Source organism: Staurois parvus, unplaced genomic scaffold, assembly GCF_062004578.1.
Source record: "Staurois parvus isolate SC_StPar_1 unplaced genomic scaffold, SC_StPar_1.0 ptg001810l, whole genome shotgun sequence".
In the NCBI taxonomy this organism is placed as follows: domain Eukaryota; kingdom Metazoa; phylum Chordata; class Amphibia; order Anura; family Ranidae; genus Staurois; species Staurois parvus.
Genome location: NW_028319606.1, coordinates 137501 through 162356, shown reverse-complemented (window position 1 = coordinate 162356; position 24856 = coordinate 137501). Strand labels below are relative to the sequence as shown.

Below are 24856 nucleotides of genomic sequence, written 5' to 3'. Positions count from 1 at the left end.
TCTAGTTCCTGTGTCACCTCTTCCCATGCTCACCTCCAGGACTTCTCCCATCCTATGAACTCCCTACCCCAATCTGTCCAGCTATCTTCTAACCTATCAACCTTTAGACGATTCCTGAAAACCTCTTTAAAGAAGCCTATCCTGCTTCTAACTAGTAAATTGCCTTTTATTTCCTCCATCAGCTCATCCCCCCACAGCTATTACCTTTTGTATCACTCAACCCTTCCTCCTAGATTGTAAGCTCTGACAAGCCGGGCCTTCTGTTTCCTCTTGTACCAAATTGTATTGTAACTGTAATGTCTACCTTCATTTTGTAAAGCGCTGCGCAAACTGCTGGCGCTATATAAATCCTGTATAATAATAATAATACCAAAATACAAAATAATACATCTAATTGGTGTTCAGTTCAATCATTTTATTAAGATAATTACATATATACATCTTTATTCTAAAAATCATTTCTTCTTCAGTATTGACATTTTATTTTTTGTACAAAACCCATAGGTACATATACATAGCCCAAAACATTGAAAGAACAGAAACAAAATACAAATGAATATTAGATATTAAAGGAAACTTTCTCTTTACCAATTGACCCACAAAAAAAAAAAAAAAAAATCATGTTGTCAATAGAAATTAAATATATTTATAGAGATCTATATTTACCATATTTTACACCTTTTGCCACATTTTCTGTAAGAAAAAAACCTGAAAAGAGCAAGACCATTTCCATTTTGTGTGGTTCCCCCAAGACAGAAGCGCTGTCAATTAAATTGTCCTCCACAAAAGAAAAAACCATACCGAGACATTTTCTATTGGTAGCAGCATATGTATGAGGGGTACAATGTACAGACAGATATGCATATAGGAAAGTTTAGGATCTCTGTAGACAAGGTCCTGGGGCCTAGTACCAATAGCAGTAGACCATGTAACCAGAACACAGTGGAGCTTCATAGTCTTTGGGAAAAGTACAGGTTGTAACAATTTGTGGCTTATGATACAACGTGTGCTGACGTTCACAAGAAGCCAAGTGAGGTTTCCAGGTAAGAAAGTGTTTGCAGTGCTAGAACATTATGAATGAGTAGACAGCAATTTGGGATTTATTTTGCAAGCTTGGCCATCTTGAACATTCGCAGTGGCAGTATGCCATCAACCCATGTATTAGGTGAGGCCATCATCTTCTCCCACATTGTCGATTCTTCATCGGTGGAGTCCATCCAGTCTACAGCTGTTCCATAACTTTTCCCTAACAGAATAAAAAGCCAAATGTAACAGGACAATTCAGTTTCAACTCAAACCTATACTAAATCTGAAAGGCTTAAATTAATTCCTTGGGGTCAGTGATTGGCAGCTATCTACTGATGCTTTTGACATATCCATTTGATCCATTCTTTTTAATAAAAGGTGGCTGAGGGGTTAGCATACTTGCCAGTCAACAGCAACATGGTTTGCTTAGGGTTTTGCTTAGGGTTTATGTGTTTTCTTGGTGTTTGTTGGGGTTTCTTCCCAAATTTCAAAGTTAAAAGGACAAGTTCATCTCAAAAATAAATAGGAAAAATGACCGCACATTTTTCCACGAAAAAAAATGCGCATTCATTATAACTTTTCTTAACAGCCTGTAAAGTATATGTAAGTTAGTTAGCGCAATCTGAAAAGCAACCAATGCACTAAAAGGAACCACAAAACCTTTCAAATAGAATCATAAAACAAGGAGTGCAGCACTACACAAAATATTGGACTAATTTCTATTGCTTATATCCTTGTGACAAAGGTTTATTTGGTTCACTATGGTATCATAATCTGAATTCCTCAGTCCACAATGAGATTTCTGACACTGTAGGTATAATCCGGTTTTCTGTTGTGGTGATATGAATAGATTGCCTAGTAAAAGCACCCAAAAAGCACTGACCAGTACACATCAAATGTGGGCCTCCGGACCTCCTGATCCAGCGGCGTGACGTTAAGGCATGCAAGGGCTCCTCCTAGACGCGTTTTGTGTAAACACACGTCTGCAGTAGGAGTGATGCCCACATTTGATGTATACTGGTCAGTGCTTTTTGGGTGCTTTTATTATTGCTCGCAGCAGCCTTTTATCATATGCAGTCATTTATGTATGTATGGCATTGCTCTTATTTTAACACAATCCATTGTTTAGAATACTACACTATGAGCACCTTCATTCTCCATACCTGACACTGAGCCTCCACACCTCAGCCCCAGTATTTCAGGCATTGCTGCAGACCTGAGGAGTAAGCACTTTGAGACCAGATTGGTAGCCTTCTCACACACCATTGAGGGACAACCAGAGGATCCTAACACCGGGCTGTCTTCATCCAGGACCCCAGGATGCATGTGATCCAGATATGCGCAGTAACATTGTGTTTCTGGTGAGTAGGCAATCTATTCATATCGCCACAACAGAAAACCAGATTATACCTACAGTGTCAGAAATCTCATTGTGGACTGAGGAATTCAGATTATGATACCATAGTGGACTCATTTCTATTGCTTATATCCTTGTGACAAAGGTTTATTTGGTTCAATATTTCATGTAGCGCTGCACTCCTTGTTTTATGAGCCTGTAAAGTACATTGCGAGTGTAATATCAGGCTCTTGCAGATTGTCAGTACAGTCTGCCCATAGGCCGTTACTAAAGTCTATAAAGCTCAGTGAACTAAGAGTCCTCACCAGTGCCCTCACAGTTCATGGAGAACTACAAGCCATCAGCCACAATGACTTGCAGGCACTCATTTGTAGGGGGGAGCCCCGAATGGCCACACTGGTTTCAACTGGTGACAGCGGGTGCGGGGAAAAAAAAAAAAAGGTCCACTGCCCTCTGTCACAAGAACACAAGAAGGGGGCTGATGGGGAAGGGGAGGGTGATGGATGCTCAACATGTTACACCCTAAATACGGATGTAACAAGTAAAATGTTAAGAAAGGTCAACATATCCTTTTACTTGGAAATATTTAATACTTACCACTAACCATGCATAGCAGACAAACCCCCAAACACCATTCCCAGCGAAGATGGACACATTCTATTCAGTCCCCACAGATAGCTAGAAAGCATGAATGAAGAGCTCACAACGAGCTCACAACCCAGAAATGCAGATTTATACACTAGATGGCAAACATTATGTGGCTGCCTATTGGATGCTTTCATGAAGGGTACTATTCATACTACAGTATGCGTTCTCAACCGTAGGTCATTTTCTGTTCCAGTGGGAATATGTTCCCTTATACAAAGCAAGCTCCAAAAAGACCTTGGTACTGGATCTCATGAAGGTTCTTTTGACTGTATGGGCACAAGTTCCTACAGGAAAAACTCTGATAGTGGGGGCTGGTGGGGGTCATCTAATGCCCATTGGTTTAGCATGAGAGGGACAATGAGTTTACAGAGGTGTGATGGTAAGGTGTCCCAAACATTTGACCAAATACATTTATAGTGTGAGTTCCCTTACCTGTTCCCAGGCCAATTCTTAAGCCTCCTAAAAAGTGATTTGACAGCTTGTTATGGTCCCACACGGTGAGCTCCACACAAGCCTCTCTCAGGTCTTCTTCCTTGAAGCCATCATAAACCATTGTGTGGTTGAAAATTGGATTAGGTGTCTTGTCCACCGTGCGTGTTTTCTGACGACTTTTCCTGCTTGTGTCAGGAAGTACCGTGCTGGAAAGGGTAAAAAAAAAAAAACACAAGCTAATCAGTTATAATGCCTTATACACACCACAAAAATTTTAATTTTAGGCCCCATGCATATGGTCCATCTGTGTTAAATACAGAACAACTGATCGGAGAGTTATAAAACTACTTTTTTTGCTTCCCAGATCACTTTTACTTGTGTTTTTCAGCCTAAAACCAGGCTACACAGTCTTGGGACACAGAAATTTCTATTCCGTGTAAACACAGTTAGACTGAATACACCTAGACTCTGAACACCTTGGTGTGAATTTAGCCATAGCAAAGAATTTACATACTTTATGGTCCCTTTAGAAACTCCCTCCAAAGGCACCTGGATGACTAATTTTAATTTCTGTGTGCATGTGGCATTAAAGTGGAGTTCCAGCTGAAAGAAAAAAAAAAAAAAAGTCAGCAGCTACAAAAACTGTAGCCGCTGACTTTTAAAATACAGATACTTACCTGTCCCTCAGTCCAGCAGTGTCCTCACCACCACCGGTTTCACTGGCCCAGCATCTTTAGCACCTGGCTGTGACAGCTTGCAGCTTCACTGCGCATGCGCGAGAAGCGCTGCGCTTTGTGAATGGCCCCGTAGTCTCCTGGGACCTGTCACGTGTCCCAGTAGACTACGGGGAGGGAGGGCAGATTTGGGGGGGGGGGGGGGAGGGTTACAACAACTTCCGCTTCTGATTGCCTAGGTGATCGCAGTGGAAGTGGGGGCAGATACCTGTCAAATTCAAGTACCTGCTCCCCAAAGGTGCCAATCCTTAATGGGGAGCAGGGGACAAAGCATTAAAGCAGAACTTCCCCTTTTGGGTGGAGCTCCGCTTTATAGACAAACCAAGAAATCTGAAAATGATCCTTTGCTGGGGGACTTCAACCGCACAGTGGGGTTAACTGCTCATTTAATCTATAAAGTTTAACTTACCTGATCCTCTGCTTCTCCAGCCTCCAGCAGGGGACTGTACATTGGCGCCATTACTGTCAATGTAGGGGTATAGACCCTGCATGGTCTCAATGACATCAGGACCTTGGTCTGTTGGGGCATAGGGGAGAAGACGCTGCAGGGGCCTAGCAGCATGGAGGATTGTGTAAGTAAATCATCTTTAACAAGTCCCCCAAACCTAAAAAAGCAATTACCCCTTGCAGTATTACAGCAATCCTGCTGCAATGGATAGTTTTTAAATTTACAGAGTTGAATTTTAGAGTAGAACTCTGTGCTTATACTAACTACCCAAAAACAAAACAAAACAAAAAAAAGTACTTCCCTATTCTCGGATTTCTCCGGCCACGGGGTCTCCCATGTGTCAGCAAGCGCCAGCTGCAGTGGAGAGAACACTCAACAGCAGCTGGTAATACCAAGCGGTGACATCACCAGTAGTTGACTAGAACCCATCCAATGTTAGCGCTCCCGCCTTTCCACTAGGTGAGTTGGGGGGGGGGGAGCATTTTAAGTATATACTGTAGCTAGTATATGGAATTCTATTTTAGGTGTATCTTTTGCTTTAACCTTTTATTTCAGCCACAGTTATATTATTATTCCAGTCTATTCTATTCGGGCGACCAAACTGTTCATTCTATAATGAAATTGCACAGCAGCACATTGTCATCCTGTTGGACTGAATACTCTTAGCTGGAAATGTAATTCATGACATCAATTCATGGACCTGTATATTCCTTAAAGGGCAGAGAAATCTGTAGAATTCTGCAATGGGTTTGGCGATCAGCACCATTTGGACCACACTTGTTCCGTCAACCACAACCACCTGCATAAAAACTCTCAGGAAAGGTGTGATTACGGCATGCCGCACACACTGGAAATCGCTCCCTCACTGGGAACTGCACTGTACTTGTGGTTCCCATGCGGGATGTGATTTCTAAAATCATGCAGGGACCTTTTCCCTGCATTTCAAGAGGCAAGGCAGTCCTTTCAAATGAATGGCTGCTGTGCCCACGTAAATGTGAACCTAGCCTTACAGTAGATCTCTAAATTTCAGTGAAGTTTAAAAAGCTCGTTTGGATGAAGCTAGTTAAATTGTCACTGACAGATGCAGCAGCTGTGCACTATATAAAAACGGAATGTCGTCTCAGCTACATACAGTATACAGAGCTGAGTTCCCACAGCGGGACCAGATCTTCCCATCTTACATCCATAGCATGAGAAGCAAGGAGAGATTCATGAGCTGTTAACCACTTCCCGACTGGCCGTTGCATATAAACGGCCGGATGGTGGCAGTGCAGGGTTGGGTGGCCGTTTATAAACGGCCTCCCCGCACCCTGCTTGTGCACGCTCCCTGGGAGTGCGCAGCACTGCGATCCAGTGCCCGTTGTGTCCTCCGGACACAGTGAAACACCGATCATCGTACGGGACATGATAAACATGTTTTTGTTATAATAACTAATTTTTTTAGGTTTGTCATGTAAAAAGCTTTGCACTTTTAACCAGAAATGTTTTACACTCTTTCAGAAACTGAAAGATCCAGAACATCTGATGGTCCATCCACATCGTATGACAACGAAATGCTGGTAAAAATCACTGCAGTGGTCAGTTTTTTCACCTTTTTAACCACTTCCCGTCCGGGCGTTGTATATAAATGGCCGGACGCTGGCAGTGCAGGGTCCGGTGGCCGTTTATAAACGGCCTCCACGCCCCCTGCTTATGCGCACTCCCTGGGAGCGCTCAGCACCGCAATACGGTGCCCGCTGTGTCCTCTGGACACAGTGGAACACCGATCGTCGGACAGGACCGGGCGAGGTCCCGATCATGTGATCACTGATTAGCCAATCAGTGATCACATGCAGAGTAGTAAGCAAGATGTCACTTGTGCCATCATTGCTTACTACGTGTGAAATCTGTGAATGATCACAGAGGTCACATGATACAAGGCTATTCACAACACCCTTGTACCATATGACAAGCTGTGACCAATCACAGCTCACTCAGTACTTCTCAATGAGTGCGAGAATGCAGCCAGAGAGAAGGAGAAATGATTGGTTTTACACCCATATAGGATGTAAAAGCAATCAGTGTAAAAAAAAAAAAAAATTCTTCATCACCCCCCACAAGTAATACAGTGTCACCATGGTGACCCTGTACTGCTAGGGTGACAGTATGTAAAAATAAAAAATAAAATAAAAAAATTAAAAAAAAGTAAAAAAAAAAATTGTTTCAAAATTATAATTTTTGGTTAAACTAATTTTTTTTTACTAAAAAGATAACAGAATAAATTTTGGCAAAGATTGATGAAATATTTATTTGCAAAAACAAAAAAAACACTTTTTTCCAAAATTTTTGGACTTTTTAATTTACATAGCAAAAAAAAAAAAAAATCCCAGCGGCGAATAAATACCACCAAAATAAAGCTTTATCTGTTTCAAAAAAATGGTAAAAAATTCACTTGGGTACAGTGTTGCATGACCGCGCAATTGTCATTCAAAGTGTGATAGCGCTGAAAGCTGAAAATTGCCCTGGACAGGAAGGGGGTAAAAGTGTCCGGACTTGAAGTGGTTAAGACACCCGAAAAGAAAAAAGCTGCTGCCTACACCAAAATGTATTCCGACATAAAATTGCCAGAAGAAATTGTGTGTAGTGTGGCGTTTGCTAATAAGAGCATGAATATCAAAAGCCAATGACAGAAAGGATATAATATATCAAAAACCAATAAAACTGAAGCGAATACAAAAAAAAAAATGTATCAGCAAACACCCAGTTGACCTTCAAACCTGTGTGTCACTCAATCCTCTTTAAACTCAAAAATATATATAAAAATATAGTGCATGAGCACCAAATTATAACTGTATAGAACACACTAAATAAAACACCAATAAAGAATAAGCGCCCGGTTCACCATTAAACCCATAAAAGGACAAAAATCAAATAACATAAGTGGTACTGGTATGTTCAAAAGAAATAGCCCCTATTGGTAAAACCCCCAATCTAGGTGAATAAATATTACAGCAAACACCCGGCTGACAAACACATTCAAGATGAAAAAAAATTAAACATAGTGCAAACCTAAGTAGATGGCGCAAAAATGAAAAATATTAATCATATAGTGAATGACTAGCAATTCCACCATCAGGCGTGCCTGCCTACCTCTGTTATACAAGTCAAGAACAGCACTGTGTATGATATCCACAGTCACTCCAACTGTTCCTGCAGCATTCGGTAGAAAGGCCAAAAGGGGTGGCCTCCAGAGGATCAACTCAACCGACTGTTTTTTATCCTATGAGCAACTGTAGCACAATCGGTTGAGTTGATCCTCTGGAGGCTACCCCTTTTGGCCTTTCTACCGAATGCTGCAGGAACAGTTGGAGTGACTGTGGATATCATACACGGTATTTAGTGTCCTATACAGTTGTAATTTGGTGCTCATGCACTACATTTTTATATAGATTTTTGAGTTTAAAGAAGATTGAATGACGCACAGGTTTAATGGTCAGCCGGGTGTTTGCTGATACTTTTTTTTTTTTTCCTTCACTTAATTGGTTTTTGATATATTATACACAGTCATTGGCTTTTGATATCCATGCACTTATTAGCAGCGCCGCACTACACACAATTTTTTCTGCATCCTCAGGATGCGTGCATGCATCTGGGGGGGGGGGGGGCCCGACGCCAAAACAAAGGCCTCCTGTCAGGGACACCTAGCTGCAATATTTACTCTTTCCTCTTTAATATCTACCCTGAGTTCAGTTTAAAATAGAGCATAAAGATACAGCAAAATCAGATTTTGCGTTCTACACGGGCCAAATAAAATAGGGCTTACCATTTAACAAAGGAGTTGATCTTGTTCTCCCGCAGCATAGGCAGCTGCAGACACTCCTTGATCCAGATGTAGACCTCCCCAGTTGGGCTTTGCTTTGTCCCTGGTCCTGGATACAGGAGAAAACCAATATGAATGGTGTGTGCCAGGGAATACTACATCGAACGATACAAGAAAAGCAATGTGATCAGTCTGTAGGGTACATTAAGTAGGCAATGTCACGATCACGGCGTCAGACCCCAGACCTTCTCACCAAACTCGTGACCGAAGGGCTAACCGATCTACAACCGCGATATGACGTGCGTAACAATGCCATACCAAGCACAACGATTTTCCAGCTAATGTATACCGATCCATGTGCCAGGAGCCTGAATCGATCGTTACTGGGTCAGGTTAATTACGCAATTAACCCCTTCACACTGCCACCACCTCCTTTTTGATCAGAGAAAGAGGAAACTCGGCGTTCAGCTATAACACTATGATGGTTGATATAATCGACTGCATAACCTGGTCATAATACAGGCCTGTTATACAAAGGATTAAAACCAGCAGTAGCGCCTCTTTAAAGGCAGGGATTTGTAAATTGCAATTAAGAGCTATAGAAACAGTTCACCACTTTCAGAAAGAGATTTATTACTAAAAGGGTCAAACAGGTGCAATAAAAATATTTACAGAGAAGATGTACCCAAGAGATTATATATATATATATATATATATATATATATATATATATATATATATATAAAAATAACTATAACCGCACAGCACAGCAAAGAGATAACAGGGAGAAGTTAAAGGGTTAAGTTACTTGCCATTAAGCCTTGGATGTGAGCAGATCACGTTTCTGAGCAGAAGGGTACTTTGTGATCTATGTTACGATGGTAAAGATGGGAGAATGCTTCCACTCTCTACTCTTAGGCTTGACAGCCTGCTTTAAAGTTTCCCAGCAGGGGGTGGTTCTGAAGTAAAAGGCCAATCCCCTGTTTAGGGAGGGATCGTCAGTCGGAACCCTAAACTGGAGCCCACATCTTTCATAATTCATATTCTGGTCCATAACTTTCCATCTGCACAAGCGACAGTCCACCCGCGGGTATATTATTATGCAGACAAGTCTGAGGATTATTTAGATATGAATTATGAAATTATATATTGCACGGTTCACGAGTTCTGTTTCGGCTTCCCTGATGGTCCGAGCTAAGCGAATGACCCATCAAACTGTTCGCCTGTTCATTGGCCATCTGACAAGGTGATCGATTTTTATGTAAGTCTCTCATATTCCAAGATATGAGACAGGGGAAAAATTGATTTGAGAAGTGTTCATCTAATTCTGTCACCTACGCTGGGCTAGGTTTATTAGCTCAGAGTCCCTTTTAACTCCTGGGAAGGCGCTATCCCTTCACGAGGCATGAAATTACACAGGTACTTTGGCCAGTGAGACTCCAGCTCTCTTGGGAAAGCTGGTCCTCGCTCTTCCTAGGTGAGAAAGGATACAGCTTTCACAGACAGCTTGGCACCTAACTAGAGATGCCTTGGCTGGCCAGTGACCCATAAACAGCACACACACACAGGCCAGATGTCTCCTCTTACTGAGAGGGAGGGGTGGGGGAAGGATAAGGGAGACATACATGTGTCAGGACAGTTAATCCCTTTGCCAAGATGGAGGTTGAAACCAAAATGGTTGAACCACGTCCATCCCTGGGTATACACTGTTACAGGCAATACTACTGTATAAATCTGAGGCCCATTTATTATTGTTATCTGCAGCCTTCAATTATTATACAGGATTTATATAGCGCCAGTTTGCTCAGAGCTTTACAATATAACGGGAGACAATACAGAAACGATACAGTTCAATACAAGAGGGATAGGAGGGCCCTGCTCCTTGGAGCTTACAATCTAAGGAGGGAAGGGCTGGTGGTACAAAAGGTAATAACTGTGGGGGATTAACTGATGAGAGAAATAGAGGATTTGGTTATTAGCTGAAGGCAGGATAGGCTTCCCTGAAGAGATAGGTTTTCAGAGATCATCTAAAAGTGGGCAGAGTAGGCGATAGTCTATTAGATTGGAGTAGATAGTTCTAGAGGATGGGGGAGGCTCTGTAGAAGTCCTGGAGATGAGCATGGGAGGAGGAAACAAGAGAGCTAGAGAGCAGGAGATCGTGGGAGAAGCGGAGAGGAAGGTTTGGGTAATATTTGGAGACAAGATTGTTGATGTAATTTGGGTAGAGTTATAAATGGCTTTATATAATAAAGGTTGGTAAGGTGGATGAGTCTGCAAGCAGCATTCATGATAGACTGAAGAGGGGATAGCCTGTGATGAGGTAGGCCAATGAGGAGGGAGTTAGAAAAGTCAAGACGAGATATAACAAGGGAGTGAATAAGTTGCTTACTGGTTTCAGTGGTTAAAAATGGGCATATCTTGGATATGTTAGAGAGGTGAAGTCTACAAGATTTGGACAGCGATGGGTGGTGGACAGCGATGGGTGGTGGACAGCGATGGGTGGTGGACAGCGATGGGTGGTGGACAGCGATGGGTGGTGGACAGCGATGGGTGGTGGACAGCGATGGGTGGTGGACAGCGATGGGTGGTGGACAGCGATGGGTGGTGGACAGCGATGGGTGGTGGACAGCGATGGGTGGTGGACAGCGATGGGTGGTGGACAGCGATGGGTGGTGGACAGCGATGGGTGGTGGACAGCGATGGGTGGTGGACAGCGATGGGTGGTGGACAGCGATGGGTGGTGGACAGCGATGGGTGGTGGACAGCGATGGGTGGTGGACAGCGATGGGTGGTGGACAGCGATGGGTGGTGGACAGCGATGGGTGGTGGACAGCGATGGGTGGTGGACAGCGATGGGTGGTGGACAGCGATGGGTGGTGGACAGCGATGGGTGGTGGACAGCGATGGGTGGTGGACAGCGATGGGTGGTGGACAGCGATGGGTGGTGGACAGCGATGGGTGGTGGACAGCGATGGGTGGTGGACAGCGATGGGTGGTGGACAGCGATGGGTGGTGGACAGCGATGGGTGGTGGACAGCGATGGGTGGTGGACAGCGATGGGTGGTGGACAGCGATGGGTGGTGGACAGCGATGGGTGGTGGACAGCGATGGGTGGTGGACAGCGATGGGTGGTGGACAGCGATGGGTGGTGGACAGCGATGGGTGGTGGACAGCGATGGGATTTTGGGCAGAAAGGACATATGGGATTCTAGGATTAAGAGTATGGAATAGTGGCCATTGGGTTTAGCAGTTAGTAAATCTTTAGTGAGCTTTAATAGGGCAAATTCAGTGGCGTGTAGAGAGCGAAAGCCAGACTGTGAAGGGTCAAGAAGGTTGTTGTCAGTGAGGTAGGAGCTCAGGCGATTGTATACTAAGCATTCTAGGAGTTTAGTAAGTATGGGAGTGATGTGTGCATGCTTTAGAGGGGAGGGGAAGTGCCAGAAGAGAGGGAGAGATTAAAGATGTGAGTGAGGGAGCATATTACAGAAGAAGAGGGTGACCGTAGTAGTTGTGAGGGGACAGGATCCAGGGGGGAGGTGGTGAGACGGGCTTCTGAGAAAACTTTAGTGATCTCTTTGGTAGTAGGATGGTCAAAAGAGGAAAGTGTTGAGGGAGGTTTAGTATAAGGCAGGGGTGGGCAACTGTGGCCCTCCAGCTGTTGCAGAACTACAAGTCCCATGAGGCATTGCAAAACTGACAGTTACAAGCATGACTCCCAAAGACAGAAGCATGATGGGACTTGTAGTTCACCAACAGCTGGAGAGCCACAGTTGCCCACCCCTGGTATAAGGTATGCTAAGTGAGATAAATGTCTGTGCAGTGGAGATGTCCTCATGCATTGCATCAATCTTGTTTTTGAAATGACTGGCAATGTCGTAAGCAGGGAGTGAGTTACTGGGAGGAGGTAGCGGTGGAGAAAGTAGAGAGTCAAATACAGAGAAGAGACGACGAGCACTGGATGACCAGGTATCAAGAGTGACAAAGTAGGCTTGTTTGGCAGCATGGAGGGAGGAATTGTATTTTAAGAAAGCAGATTTATATTGGGTGAATGCTGGCTGAGATTTGGTTTTACGCCACAATCGCTCTAGTGCACAGTTCTGTCTCTTAAGATTTCTACACTATTGGAAATAACATAAGACCTACAAATACAGATTTTTCATTAACTATATGGCCAGAAAGGTATGTGGTTATCCCTTCAGATTACTGAGTTCACGTGTTTTCTTTGAAGGTACTGTAATGCTAGAGCATACAAAGATATTTCAGATAATTGTGGCAGCAGTTGGGGTACAGTCATCCTGGAACAGAAAAAGAACCTTCCCCAATCTACAAAACCAGCTCCATAAAGACATGGTTTGAGGAGTTTGGTGTGGAGGAACTGGAGTGGCCTGCACAAAGCCTTGACCTCAACCCTACTGAACACCGTCGGGATGAATTGGAATGCCAATTGCAAACCGGGACTTCTCATCCAACATCAGTACCTTACCTCACAAATGTTATTTTGTCCGAATGAGCAAAAATTCCCTAAGAAACACTCTAAAATATATCCATGCTACACAATTCATCTTCTGAGAAGGCTTTCCAAAAGATTTTGTATACCTACATTGCACCAGCTTGGTACAATGCATCCTTTTGCGATATCTGATTAGTCTCTTTGGAAGCTGTAAATCACTGTAGAAACCCAAAGGTGCTACAGTGGGGGCCGCAGTCTTCCAAGTGCTGTGCCAATCTGCCCATCTGCACAGTAACCTCAAGGAGTCACTTGCTCAGCACAGCTGCCATTCAGAGAACATTTTTTGCAACTAATAAAAAGTAAAGTGATCATTGATTGGATGAGGTGGAGAGAAAGGGCGGTGATGTCATGATCTCCACTTCATCCAGAGAATGAATTACATTCCATTAGAAAAATGCAAGTGATTTACAGATTCCACAGAGGAAGATCAGCTATCACAGTGGCCACCTTGGCACAATGTATGTATGCAAAATATATCATTCTTGGAGTTCAGCTTTAAGGGAACTCCCCCTTTGAGAATTGTCACCCAAACAAGCCCCCATTGAAAAAGATTTACCGTCACACCTCTGGTATACGTCTTGCTGACACCATTAAACGTGTTTGTGTGCTTTACAAATGTCAGCTTTACGATACATGTCCTGTGGATTTACTCCACCGTAGCATCCTTACTCTACCATCACCAATTGTAATATTTTTAATCTTTGGTCTGCACTATTATATATATGGTCACTGGTTCGGTGAGTCAAACCTTAGTTGATGTTTATACTTCATATAGATTGGCCTCTCTCCCGGGTGGTGCCCCACTAGGATCCTTGCAGTGATCCTTTCAGGGCTGGAGATGTGAATTTAAAGATCTTATGTTGATCTTAGCCCGACTGCTTCTGCATTGTGGAGGTCTATTCTCGAACCAAATTGTATAGAGACACCTAACAATTTTAGGTTTTAGTACCTATAGAGGCATCTGCTTGCCAAATGTCCCTTCCTTCCCCTTGTTTCTCTTTTTTTTTGCCATGTTATATATCCGTTTACAATTTACATAAAATCAAGATTACAGCATATATTCAATCACTGATATGACATTATTGTATTGTAGCTCCCTTATACCAGTAATTTCCCCTGAAAAAGGAACTCCGTTCCAAAACATGTTGGGAATTATGGGAAGATTTTATTATCGCCAAGCAAGACATGTATCTATATTGTTGTATTTCTAAATACACCTGGCTCAATTATTTGGTGTATCACATTGCATTTTATCTTTGTCTTACTGGCCATTTGGCCACCTTTCAGAATTAATAATGATTGACATACAGGTGAAACTCGAAAAATTAGAATATTGTGCAAAAGTTTGTTTATTTCAGTAATGCAACTTAAAAGATGAAACTAATATATGAGATAGACTCATTACATGCAAAGCAACATAGTTCAAGCCGTGATTTGTCATAATTGTGATGATTATGGCTTACAGCTTATGAAAACCCCAAATCCACAATCTCAGAAAATGAGAATATTACATGCAATCAATAAAACAAGGATTGCACATAGAACAATATCGGACCTCTGAAAAGTATAATCATGCATATGTACTCAGTACTTGGTTTGGGCCCCTTTTGCAGCAATTACTGCCTCAATGCGGCGTGGCATGGAAGCTATCAGCCTGTGGCACTGCTGAGGTGTTATGGAAGACCAGGATGCTTCAATAGCAGCCTTCAGCTCTTCTGCATTGTTCGGTCTCATGTCTCATCTTTCTCTTGGCAATGCCCCATAGATTCTCTATGGGGTTCAGGTCAGGCGAGTTTGCTGGCCAATCAAGCACAGTAATCCCACGGTCATTGAACCAGGTTTTGGTGCTTTGGGCAGTGTGGGCAGGTGCGAAGTCCTGCTGGAAAATGAAGTCAGCATCCCATAAAGCTCATCTGCGGAAGGAAGCATGAAGTGCTCCAAAATCTCCTGGTAGAAGGCTGCGTTGACCCTGGACTTAATGAAGCACAGTGGACCAACACCAGCAGATGACATGGCTCCCCAAATCAACACAGACTGTGGAAACTTCACACTGGACTTCAAGCATCTTGCAGTGTGTGCCTCTCCATTCTTCCTCCATACTCTGGGTCCTTGGGCCTCTCCATTCTTCCTCCATACTCTGGGTCCTTGGGCCTCTCCATTCTTCCTCCATACTCTGGGTCCTTGGGCCTCTCCATTCTTCCTCCATACTCGGGGTCCTTGTGCCTCTCCATTCTCCCTCCATACTCGGGATCCTTGGTTTCCAAATGAGATGCAAAAGTTGCTCTCATCAGAAAAGAGGACTTTGGACCACTGAGCAACAGACCAGGTCTGTTTTTCTTTAGCCCAGGTAAGACGCTTCTGACGTTGTTTGTTGTTCAGGAGCAGCTTGACAAGAGGAATACGACATTTAAAGCCCATGTCCAGGATCCGTCTGTGTGTGGTGGCTCTTGATGCACTGACTCCAGCCTCAGTCCACTGTGTGAAAGTCCCCAACACTTTTGAATGGCCTTTTCCTGACAATCCTCTCCAGGCTGCGGTCATCCCTGCTTCTTGGGAACCTTTTTCTTCCACACTTTACCCTTCCACATAACTTTCTATTAATGTGCTTTGATACAGCACTTTGGGAACATCCAACTTCTTTTGCAATTACCTTTTGAGGCTTTCCCTCCTTATGGAGGGTGTCAATGATGGTTTTCTGTACAACTGTCAGGTCAGCAGTCTTTCCCATGATTGTGATTCCTACTGAACCAGACTGAGAGACCATTTAAAGGCTCAGGAACCCTTTGCAGGTGTTATGGCTTAATTAGCTGATTAGAGTGGGACACTTTGAGCCGAGAATATTGCACCTTTTCACAATATTCTCATTTTCTGAGATTGTGGATTTGGGGTTTTCATGAGCTGTAAGCCATAATCATCACAATTATGACAAATCACGGCTTGAACTATCTTGCTTTGCATGTAATGAGTCTATCTCATATATTAGTTTAACCTTTTAAGTTGCATTACTGAAATGAACTTTTGCACGATATTCAAATTTTTCAAGTTTCACCTGTATTTGTTTTTAACATATTTCATGTCTTATATCTTCTGCCTTTAAAGTCCCCTGGGGAATCTCTTGATTTCTTGGGCGCTGCTTTTTTGTACCTCTGGTGACAACTGTTGGTATGCACAAAGAAAGCGTACTATGTAAATTATGTGCACCGAAATGCAGATTTTTTTTTTTTTACTTTCGGCTTATTGCAACCATTCACAAAGGCATGCATTAAAATAAATGATATATATAAATATATGCAATACATTTATGCATGAAATGCACATTTGCCCATATTTTAGTTTAAAAAAAAAATACAAATGCTGAAAATACCTGGTGATCCTACCAGAAATCTAGTGAGCTCCTAACTTACCATAGTAAGCGGAAAACAAAGCGCCTCTGATGCACAGTAATCCACATAGTGCCGTCAGCCTTGTCGGACTTCTCCCTTGCTGGGCTATAGAAGTCCACCAATCCCCCCCACCTTTCTGTGTCCCTTTTCACATGCATACATTGAGCCTGGGAAAGGTCATTTCTGACAAGTCTAGGCAGATACCCAAGAACTACATTAGGCATCCCTGCACAGCAGCTGCTCCTGGAAATTTTTTTACAAATTTGGTGATTTTAAAAATGGAGCCATTTCCCACTACACAAACAAGGCAAAACAAAAAAAAATTACACTGGAACATGGTCTAGATGAGGAGAGGGAGGGTTGGGGAGAATTGCTAGTTATTGAGTATACAATTAAGTGGTTCTAAAGGCTATGCAGGAAGGTAAAATCCTTCAGTGTGCAGCTCACCACGGAGCCCCTCCTAATACTTAGCCGAGCCTGATAGCGATCAATCGCTGTGTATGAGAGCCTTGGCTGTCCCGTGCCTCTCTCATTGGCTAAAACTCAGTAGCTGGAGCTGCTGTCAATCACATCCGTCAAGGAGGAAGGGGGGATGGGGCAGAGCCATGCTCTGTGTGTCCTATACAGGGCTTGCTCGGAAGCGAGCACACACGAGTGCCCTCAGAGAAAGTAGCTTTTCTTAGCGGGGGGGGGAAGGCAAGTATGATATGTCTGTTATGTTAGTTAAAAAAAAAAAAAAAAAAAATATCGAAGCTTTACAACCACTTTAACTCAGGCTACGTCATGTAAAATTGCGAGCAACAAAATATATTAAAGCATTATCACATGCACATAGACTGAACGACAATACAGCACTTGTAGGGCCTGGCACCAGTATCCTTTAACTTACCGGAGGGTGACATCGGAACATATTTCAAAGACATCTTTATCTCTCCTCTGTTCTCCAGCCCAATACCAGCAGCTGGGGTCTGGAAGACAAAACCATGTGCTCAGATGACATCGTATGGGAAAAACAAAAAAAAAAAAAAAAAGAAAATTCCAATGCAACACAGTACTGGTTTCCAATCCGGACACTACTTGCAGGGAGTCTCGGTTTTTACTACCGATACCCCCCACCAACTGCAAAGGCAGTGCAGGGTGGTGAACACGTGCTGCAACTGTGATGCTTTGTTTCATGCCAGTAGAATAAATTATCCCTCCGATTGTGTTCGTTGGGCAGTATGACTGCTGAACACAACCCAGCAAATGAGGCCGCAATGCAACCTCCATATGGACCTGAGGGAATAGTCTGCAGGAACCTGTGATTTGTAGTATGGATGCATTCATTTTTTTTTTTCCCCTTAAACGATGTGTTTGAACAAGAAGTAACCATGCGATACAGTTAGTAAAGCAGACAAAATAATGTAGCAACCAAAACTTTGGTTAGTAGGATTTGTCTTTTAATTAGTGTTCTGTGACAAAGCAGCAGAAGAATGGTCTACTATCAAGGCCAATGCAGACTCCGGTACTATGCTTGGTGATGTCAAACATTGCAAACATTACAAAACAAAAAACTGCCCAAGAAACTTTAAGAGTTAAACCAAAACTGTAGTAGAAAAAAAAAAAAAGAAAAAAAAACCCCCACACACACACCATTATTATAATTGTTAAAAAAGACATGTTAAAATTGTTGACTAAGTAAATATAGGTGGCACCAGACCAACTAAAAATAATTATATTCACCCTATCGATTCTTGAACCAGCTACAAAGTCTACCCTCTGTGAATGTGCATGCAAATACAAAAAAACAAAAACAAAAAAAAAACAAGACTGCGCTAGTAAATAATCAGAAATCATAAAATGTGAACCAAATATCCGTGACAAAAACAGAAAAAAATATAGAAAAAATTTTAAATATCTAAAATCATAAATCCCCAAAAAATCATTAAATATAAAATATAAAGTCCCAGAAGTTCTGATTGTGCTGATTACGCTGGTGTCGGTTGGACACCGTTTTTTGTAAGTGCGTTTTTGTATTATTAAAGCAACGTTTTTAAGAAGTACTGCATCACGAGCTTTTTTTTCTTATATTCTGTGTGGCCATTCCAATACCCCTTAAATAGGATGGGATATGAATGAAGTGGATCTTCAGAGTCTCCTGCAGAGTATTGCTCCAGGAAATCGTTTTCTTCCAAGCCAAAGCTGTGTTTCAACTGCCTACAGATCGTTGCTCCCAGAGCAAAAAAGCGCTTATGCTGGTTTAGAATATAATCAGCATATTGCTCTGGTGAGTTTATTCAATTCATTTGGTGGTGGATTCACTTGGTGGATTTTGTTTGAAAGGAATTTTTTCATCTTTTTTATCTTCACTATTTATATATATATGATTTTGGGACTTTATATGATTGACGTACCATTCAATACATTTTGTTTGGGACTTTATATTTTATATTTAATGATTTTTTTGGGATTTATATGATTTAGATATTTAACATTTTTTCTATAATTTTTCTGTTTTTGCCACGGATATTTGGTTTACATTTTATGATTTCTGATTATTTGTTACTAGCGCAGTCTTGTTTTTTTTGTATATGTTAAAATTGTTCCAAAAAAAATCAAATTTTCTTTTACATGGCACAAGCTCTCTGTGCAACATCTCAACGCGTTTCCTGAAGTAGCGTTCACTTCTTCAGGAAGAAGGCTTGTTGGGTTTATTCTTCCCCCATAACCTGGTTTTTCTTCACATATCAATCCATACCAACAAGCCTTGTTATCTCCTGAAGAAGTGAACGCTACTTCAGGAAACGCGTTGAGATGTTGCGCATTCACTTCTTCAGGAGGAGAAAGCTTGTTGGGTTTATTTTAACCCCAGAACCTGATTTTTCTTCAGATATCAATCCATACCAACAAGCCTTGTTATCTCCTGAAGTGAACGCTGCTTCATGAAACGAGTCAAGATGTTGCGCGGAGAGCTCGTGCCATGTAATTTATGTATCATGTAAATCTAGCACTTTTACTTATACACATTTTGAACTTGATGTATGATGATTTTTTGTAACAATTTTAACATTTTTTTCCAACAATTATAATAAAATAATGCAATTTTTTTAACTATAAACTTTTTATAACTATAAAATTTAGTGTTACTAAATGGGCATGCTGGTTACATTTCCAGACATCTGAAGAGTTTGTTCTCTTGACTGACAAATCTTCCCCCTAATATCTTCATACACCTACGGGACTCCGTGTATATATCCTGCTTCTTATTAGCTAACGAACTCTGAAGATAGCTTTGGGCAATGGGATCTCAACTGGGTGGGCTCCCTTGCCTTCTCCCCACGGCCTATTATGGTGTGGGGAGGGGCGTGACCCCGTCCTGCTCGGGGGGGTGAGGGACACATGCTACCCCCCCTTTTTTTTTCTTTTTTCTCTTTTCTGACAATCTTTCTTTATGCAATAAGCTATACCACCTGATACCAAACCTACCCCCCCCCCCCCCTCCTTCCTTCCCCCTCCCTTTGTTTTTTTCCTTTTTTCTCTTTTTCACTTTCTGAGATGATACCTGCACCAGATTGGGATCAATATGTTTATACCTGACTCAGGGCCACAACAACTAATGTAGTTCACGACAATTTATCCATGCTCATTTTTCAAAAGCTATTTACAAGTCAATGATTCCAAGCCTTGGTTAACCGTGCACATACGCATGACACTAACGATATGCCCACATAACCACAAAAGCCCTGACCCTTCCTAGCCTCCATTTTTCCGGACACACGTCCTCTTCTTAGCTCTCTAGGTTTTATCACGGGGACCCCCCCCCCCCCGTCATTTCTTTGTGTTTGACTTTCATGTTATGTTTTAATGTCTGACACACTTTTTATACAGCTAAATGTTCTTAGCAATCTGCCATTTTGATGTAACTCATATTTATGTGTATGATTCTGTCCATCAATGCTCAAATCTTTTTTGGGAAAAAAAAATTAAAATTTAGTGCGTCTCGCAATATCCATTGGGCAATTTTTCCTTTTGTAATAGTAGTATATTGAGGGATGAGCCACACTTTCCCTCACTCACCACAGCCATTATTCCTTCATTGTTAACATTGTAAAGAGAAAAGAGCATGGAACATGGAAATATCAGCACCATTGTCCTGCTTATTCATCGCCCAATCACAGGCTGGAAAGATGACTGAGGAAGCAAAACTTCAGAAGCCACTTTCTCTGTAGCACCCATAGGATGGAGGAGAATGCGGATTTATACCCTATACCAGTGATGGCGAACCCGTGGCACGCGTGCCGCTGCCGGCATTCCGAGCCTTATCTGTGGGCACGCCAGGAGAATCCAGCGGCACGCTGTCTTCCCGGCTGTAGTGTGCGTGACAGCCGGGTCCCAAGTGCGCATGCACAAGAAGCAGTGCTCTTTGTGAATGGTAAGGCGGTACCTGGGACACATGACAGATCCCAGAAGCCGCCGGACCAATCACAAAGCGCAGCGCTTCTCGCACATGCGCACTGGGCATCCGGCTGTCCGACGAGCGCCCACACTACAGAAGCCGGGAAGACAGCGCGCGGCTGGATAAAGGAACAGGTAAGATAAAAAAAAACCTCTGCGGAAGTAAGAGCGGGTACCTGTCAAATTCAGGTACCCGCTCCCCCTCCCTACCCAAAGGTCAGCAGTCATCTCCTGTACTGTGTCCGCAGTCTCTGGTCATCTCCTGTACTGTGTCCGCAGTCTCTGGTCATCTCCTGTACTGTGTCCGCAGTCTCTGGTCATCTCCTGTACTGTGTCCGCAGTCTCTGGTCATCTCCTGTACTGTGTCCGCAGTCTCTGGTCATCTCCTGTACTGTGTCCGCAGTCTCTGGTCATCTCCTGTACTGTGTCCGCAGTCTCTGGTCATCTCCTGTACTGTGTCCGCAGTCTCTGGTCATCTCCTGTACTGTGTCCGCAGTCTCTGGTCATCTCCTGTACTGTGTCCGCAGTCTCTGGTCATCTCCTGTACTGTGTCCGCAGTCTCTGGTCATCTCCTGTACTGTGTCCGCAGTCTCTGGTCATCTCCTGTACTGTGTCCGCAGTCTCTGGTCATCTCCTGTACTGTGTCCGCAGTCTCTGGTCATCTCCTGTACTGTGTCCGCAGTCTCTGGTCATCTCCTGTACTGTGTCCGCAGTCTCTGGTCATCTCCTGTACTGTGTCCGCAGTCTCTGGTCATCTCCTGTACTGTGTCCGCAGTCTCTGGTCATCTCCTGTACTGTGTCCGCAGTCTCTGGTCATCTCCTGTACTGTGTCCGCAGTCTCTGGTCATCTCCTGTACTGTGTCCGCAGTCTCTGGTCATCTCCTGTACTGTGTCCGCAGTCTCTGGTCATCTCCTGTACTGTGTCCGCAGTCTCTGGTCATCTCCTGTACTGTGTCCGCAGTCTCTGGTCATCTCCTGTACTGTGTCCGCAGTCTCTGGTCATCTCCTGTACTGTGTCCGCAGTCTCTGGTCATCTCCTGTACTGTGTCCGCAGTCTCTGGTCATCTCCTGTACTGTGTCCGCAGTCTCTGGTCATCTCCTGTACTGTGTCCGCAGTCTCTGGTCATCTCCTGTACTGTGTCCGCAGTCTCTGGTCATCTCCTGTACTGTGTCCGCAGTCTCTGGTCATCTCCTGTACTGTGTCCGCAGTCTCTGGTCATCTCCTGTACTGTGTCCGCAGTCTCTGGTCATCTCCTGTACTGTGTCCGCAGTCTCTGGTCATCTCCTGTACTGTGTCCGCAGTCTCTGGTCATCTCCTGTACTGTGTCCGCAGTCTCTGGTCATCTCCTGTACTGTGTCCGCAGTCTCTGGTCATCTCCTGTACTGTGTCCGCAGTCTCTGGTCATCTCCTGTACTGTGTCCGCAGTCTCTGGTCATCTCCTGTACTGTGTCCGCAGTCTCTGGTCATCTCCTGTACTGTGTCCGCAGTCTCTGGTCATCTCCTGTACTGTGTCCGCAGTCTCTGGTCATCTCCTGTACTGTGTCCGCAGTCTCTGGTCATCTCCTGTACTGTGTCCGCAGTCTCTGGTCATCTCCTGTACTGTGTCCGCAGTCTCTGGTCATCTCCTGTACTGTGTCCGCAGTCTCTGGTCATCTCCTGTACTGTGTCCGCAGTCTCTGGTCATCCCTGTACTGTGTCCGCAGTCTCTGGTCATCCCTGTACTGTGTCCGCAGTCTCTGGTCATCCCTGTACTGTGTCCGCAGTCTCTGGTCATCCCTGTACTGTGTCCGCAGTCTCTGGTCATCCCTGTACTGTGTCCGCAGTCTCTGGTCATCCCTGTACTGTGTCCGCAGTCTCTGGTCATCCCTGTACTGTGTCCGCAGTCTCTGGTCATCCCTGTACTGTGTCCGCAGTCTCTGGTCATCTCCTGTGCTGTGTCCGCAGTCTCTGGTCATCTCCTGTGCTGTGTCCGCAGTCTCTGGTCAGCTCCTGTGCTATGTCCGCAGTCTCTGGTCATCTCATGTGCTATGTCCGCAGTCTCTGGTCATCTCCTGTACTATGTCCGCAGTCTCTGGTCATCCCTGTACTGTGTCCGCAGTCTCTGGTCATCTCCTGTACTGTGTCCGCAGTCTCTGGTCATCCCTGTACTGTGTCCGCAGTCTCTGGTCATCCCTGTACTGTGTCCGCAGTCTCTGGTCATCCCTGTACTGTGTCCGCAGTCTCTGGTCATCCCTGTACTGTGTCCGCAGTCTCTGGTCATCCCTGTACTGTGTCCGCAGTCTCTGGTCATCCCTGTACTGTGTCCGCAGTCTCTGGTCATCCCTGTACTGTGTCCGCAGTCTCTGGTCATCCCTGTACTGTGTCCGCAGTCTCTGGTCATCCCTGTACTGTGTCCGCAGTCTCTGGTCATCCCTGTACTGTGTCCGCAGTCTCTGGTCATCCCTGTACTGTGTCCGCAGTCTCTGGTCATCCCTGTACTGTGTCCGCAGTCTCTGGTCATCCCTGTACTGTGTCCGCAGTCTCTGGTCATCTCCTGTGCTGTGTCCGCAGTCTCTGGTCATCTCCTGTGCTGTGTCCGCAGTCTCTGGTCAGCTCCTGTACTGTGTCCGCAGTCTCTGGTCATCTCATGTGCTATGTCCGCAGTCTCTGGTCATCTCCTGTACTATGTCTGCAGTCTCTGGTCATCCCTGTACTGTGTCCGCAGTCTCTGGTCATCTCCTGTACTGTGTCCGCAGTCTCTGGTCATCCCTGTACTGTGTCCGCAGTCTCTGGTCATCGCTGTACTGTGTCCGCAGTCTCTGGTCATCCCTGTACTGTGTCCGCAGTCTCTGGTCATCCCTGTACTGTTAATTAGTTTGCACTACTGTACGAGTTGTTTTTTCTAAACCAAAAGCTCGATATTCAGGTTTCATTGCAGTGTTGGCACTTTGAAAGAAATAAGTTGGTTTTGGGTTGCAGTTTGGGCACTGGGGCTCAAAAAGGATCGCCATCACTGCCCTATACTCTACCCTTGTAGAGTATAGGGTATATATGAATATGGAAAATAAGTGAAGCCAGTAACATGACTGTAGAGCAGCAGCCAATTAAGTTGCAAATAAGTTGCATTTAAACGTACTGGTGAGGTCAATGAGATAGGGAAGCCCCAGCTACAAGCATTGTACATTTAGGAAGATCTTGTGATCCCCCCTCCAAGCAATGTAGCGGTTGCTGCTCCTCAATGCACTTGTGAAGTGTCAAGTGGTACAAACTCCGCAACTTACACGTGGTTCCAGCTGATACCATTTCCTCTGTGTATTCCAGTCCCAAGTCCCTAAATTCAAGTTAACTTCTCCCAGGAAACTGTTCCGGCCCAGTGCATCATGGTGCCACACCGACAAGTTCAGAGTTTGTGCCAGAAGAGACTGCTTGGGAATCTTATACTGAAGAAGAAAAAAAAAAACAAAAAAAAAAACGGTTATTTCATATACAAAATGCTAAAATGTAAAAAAAAACAAAAACAAAAACAAAAAAACACGTGTGGTTATTTAATTAACTAATTTTTTTAATTAAAAAAAACACTAACTCGACGTACCAAACAATTTGAGATGTACAGATTTTCCAACAGGGACACATACCCCAATTAAAACCTGACAGAGGCCTGAACTCATCCATATTTTATTAAAACTAAATTGTTTTTGCAGCAGTGGGCTTTAAGGCCTCGTTTACACAGGTGACTGGTGAAGACAGTAAAAATAGGTGGGTGCTACTGTCCCTGATCGCGAAGCCATAATACGGCCACCTTTAATACAGAATGCCATGGTAGTGACACTGCAAAATTTCTACAGCAAGTTGCATGTGTCAGGCAGCAGAAAGGATTGAGTGAGAGTGTTGCATGCGTAGATGAGCCTTAAAGTTTTACTAAACCCACAACCGTAAAATCAGTCTGTATATGCAGTAAAGCATGCTTGTTATACTCACCGTAGAACCGAAGGGGTTAATCCTCTGCATTTTGTGAAACGAATATTTGATTCTGACTTCACTTCTCTGATCCTCCCCTTCTTCATGTCCCCCTCTTATCTCCTGATCAGATATATTGTTTGGAGGC

At 43.8% G+C, this 24856-nt stretch overlaps 1 protein-coding gene across 13 annotated transcripts in view; it reads right to left on the bottom strand.

The window, feature by feature from the left end:
• Positions 1 to 400: 400 nt before the first annotated feature.
• Positions 401 to 24856, bottom strand: part of SYTL2 (synaptotagmin like 2) — a 131077-nt gene continuing 106621 nt past the window's right edge. For all 13 annotated transcript variants that reach the window (XM_089663995.1, XM_089663997.1, XM_089664001.1 and 10 more), the window contains 5 exons: positions 24033 to 24191; positions 17227 to 17305; positions 8448 to 8553; positions 3464 to 3669; positions 401 to 1246 (listed from right to left, as the gene is read on the bottom strand). In XM_089663995.1, the coding sequence (XP_089520121.1) occupies positions 1101 to 1246; positions 3464 to 3669; positions 8448 to 8553; positions 17227 to 17305; positions 24033 to 24191 (696 nt within the window). In that variant the 3' untranslated portion in view covers positions 401 to 1100. The remainder of the gene's footprint in view (positions 1247 to 3463; positions 3670 to 8447; positions 8554 to 17226; positions 17306 to 24032; positions 24192 to 24856) is intronic.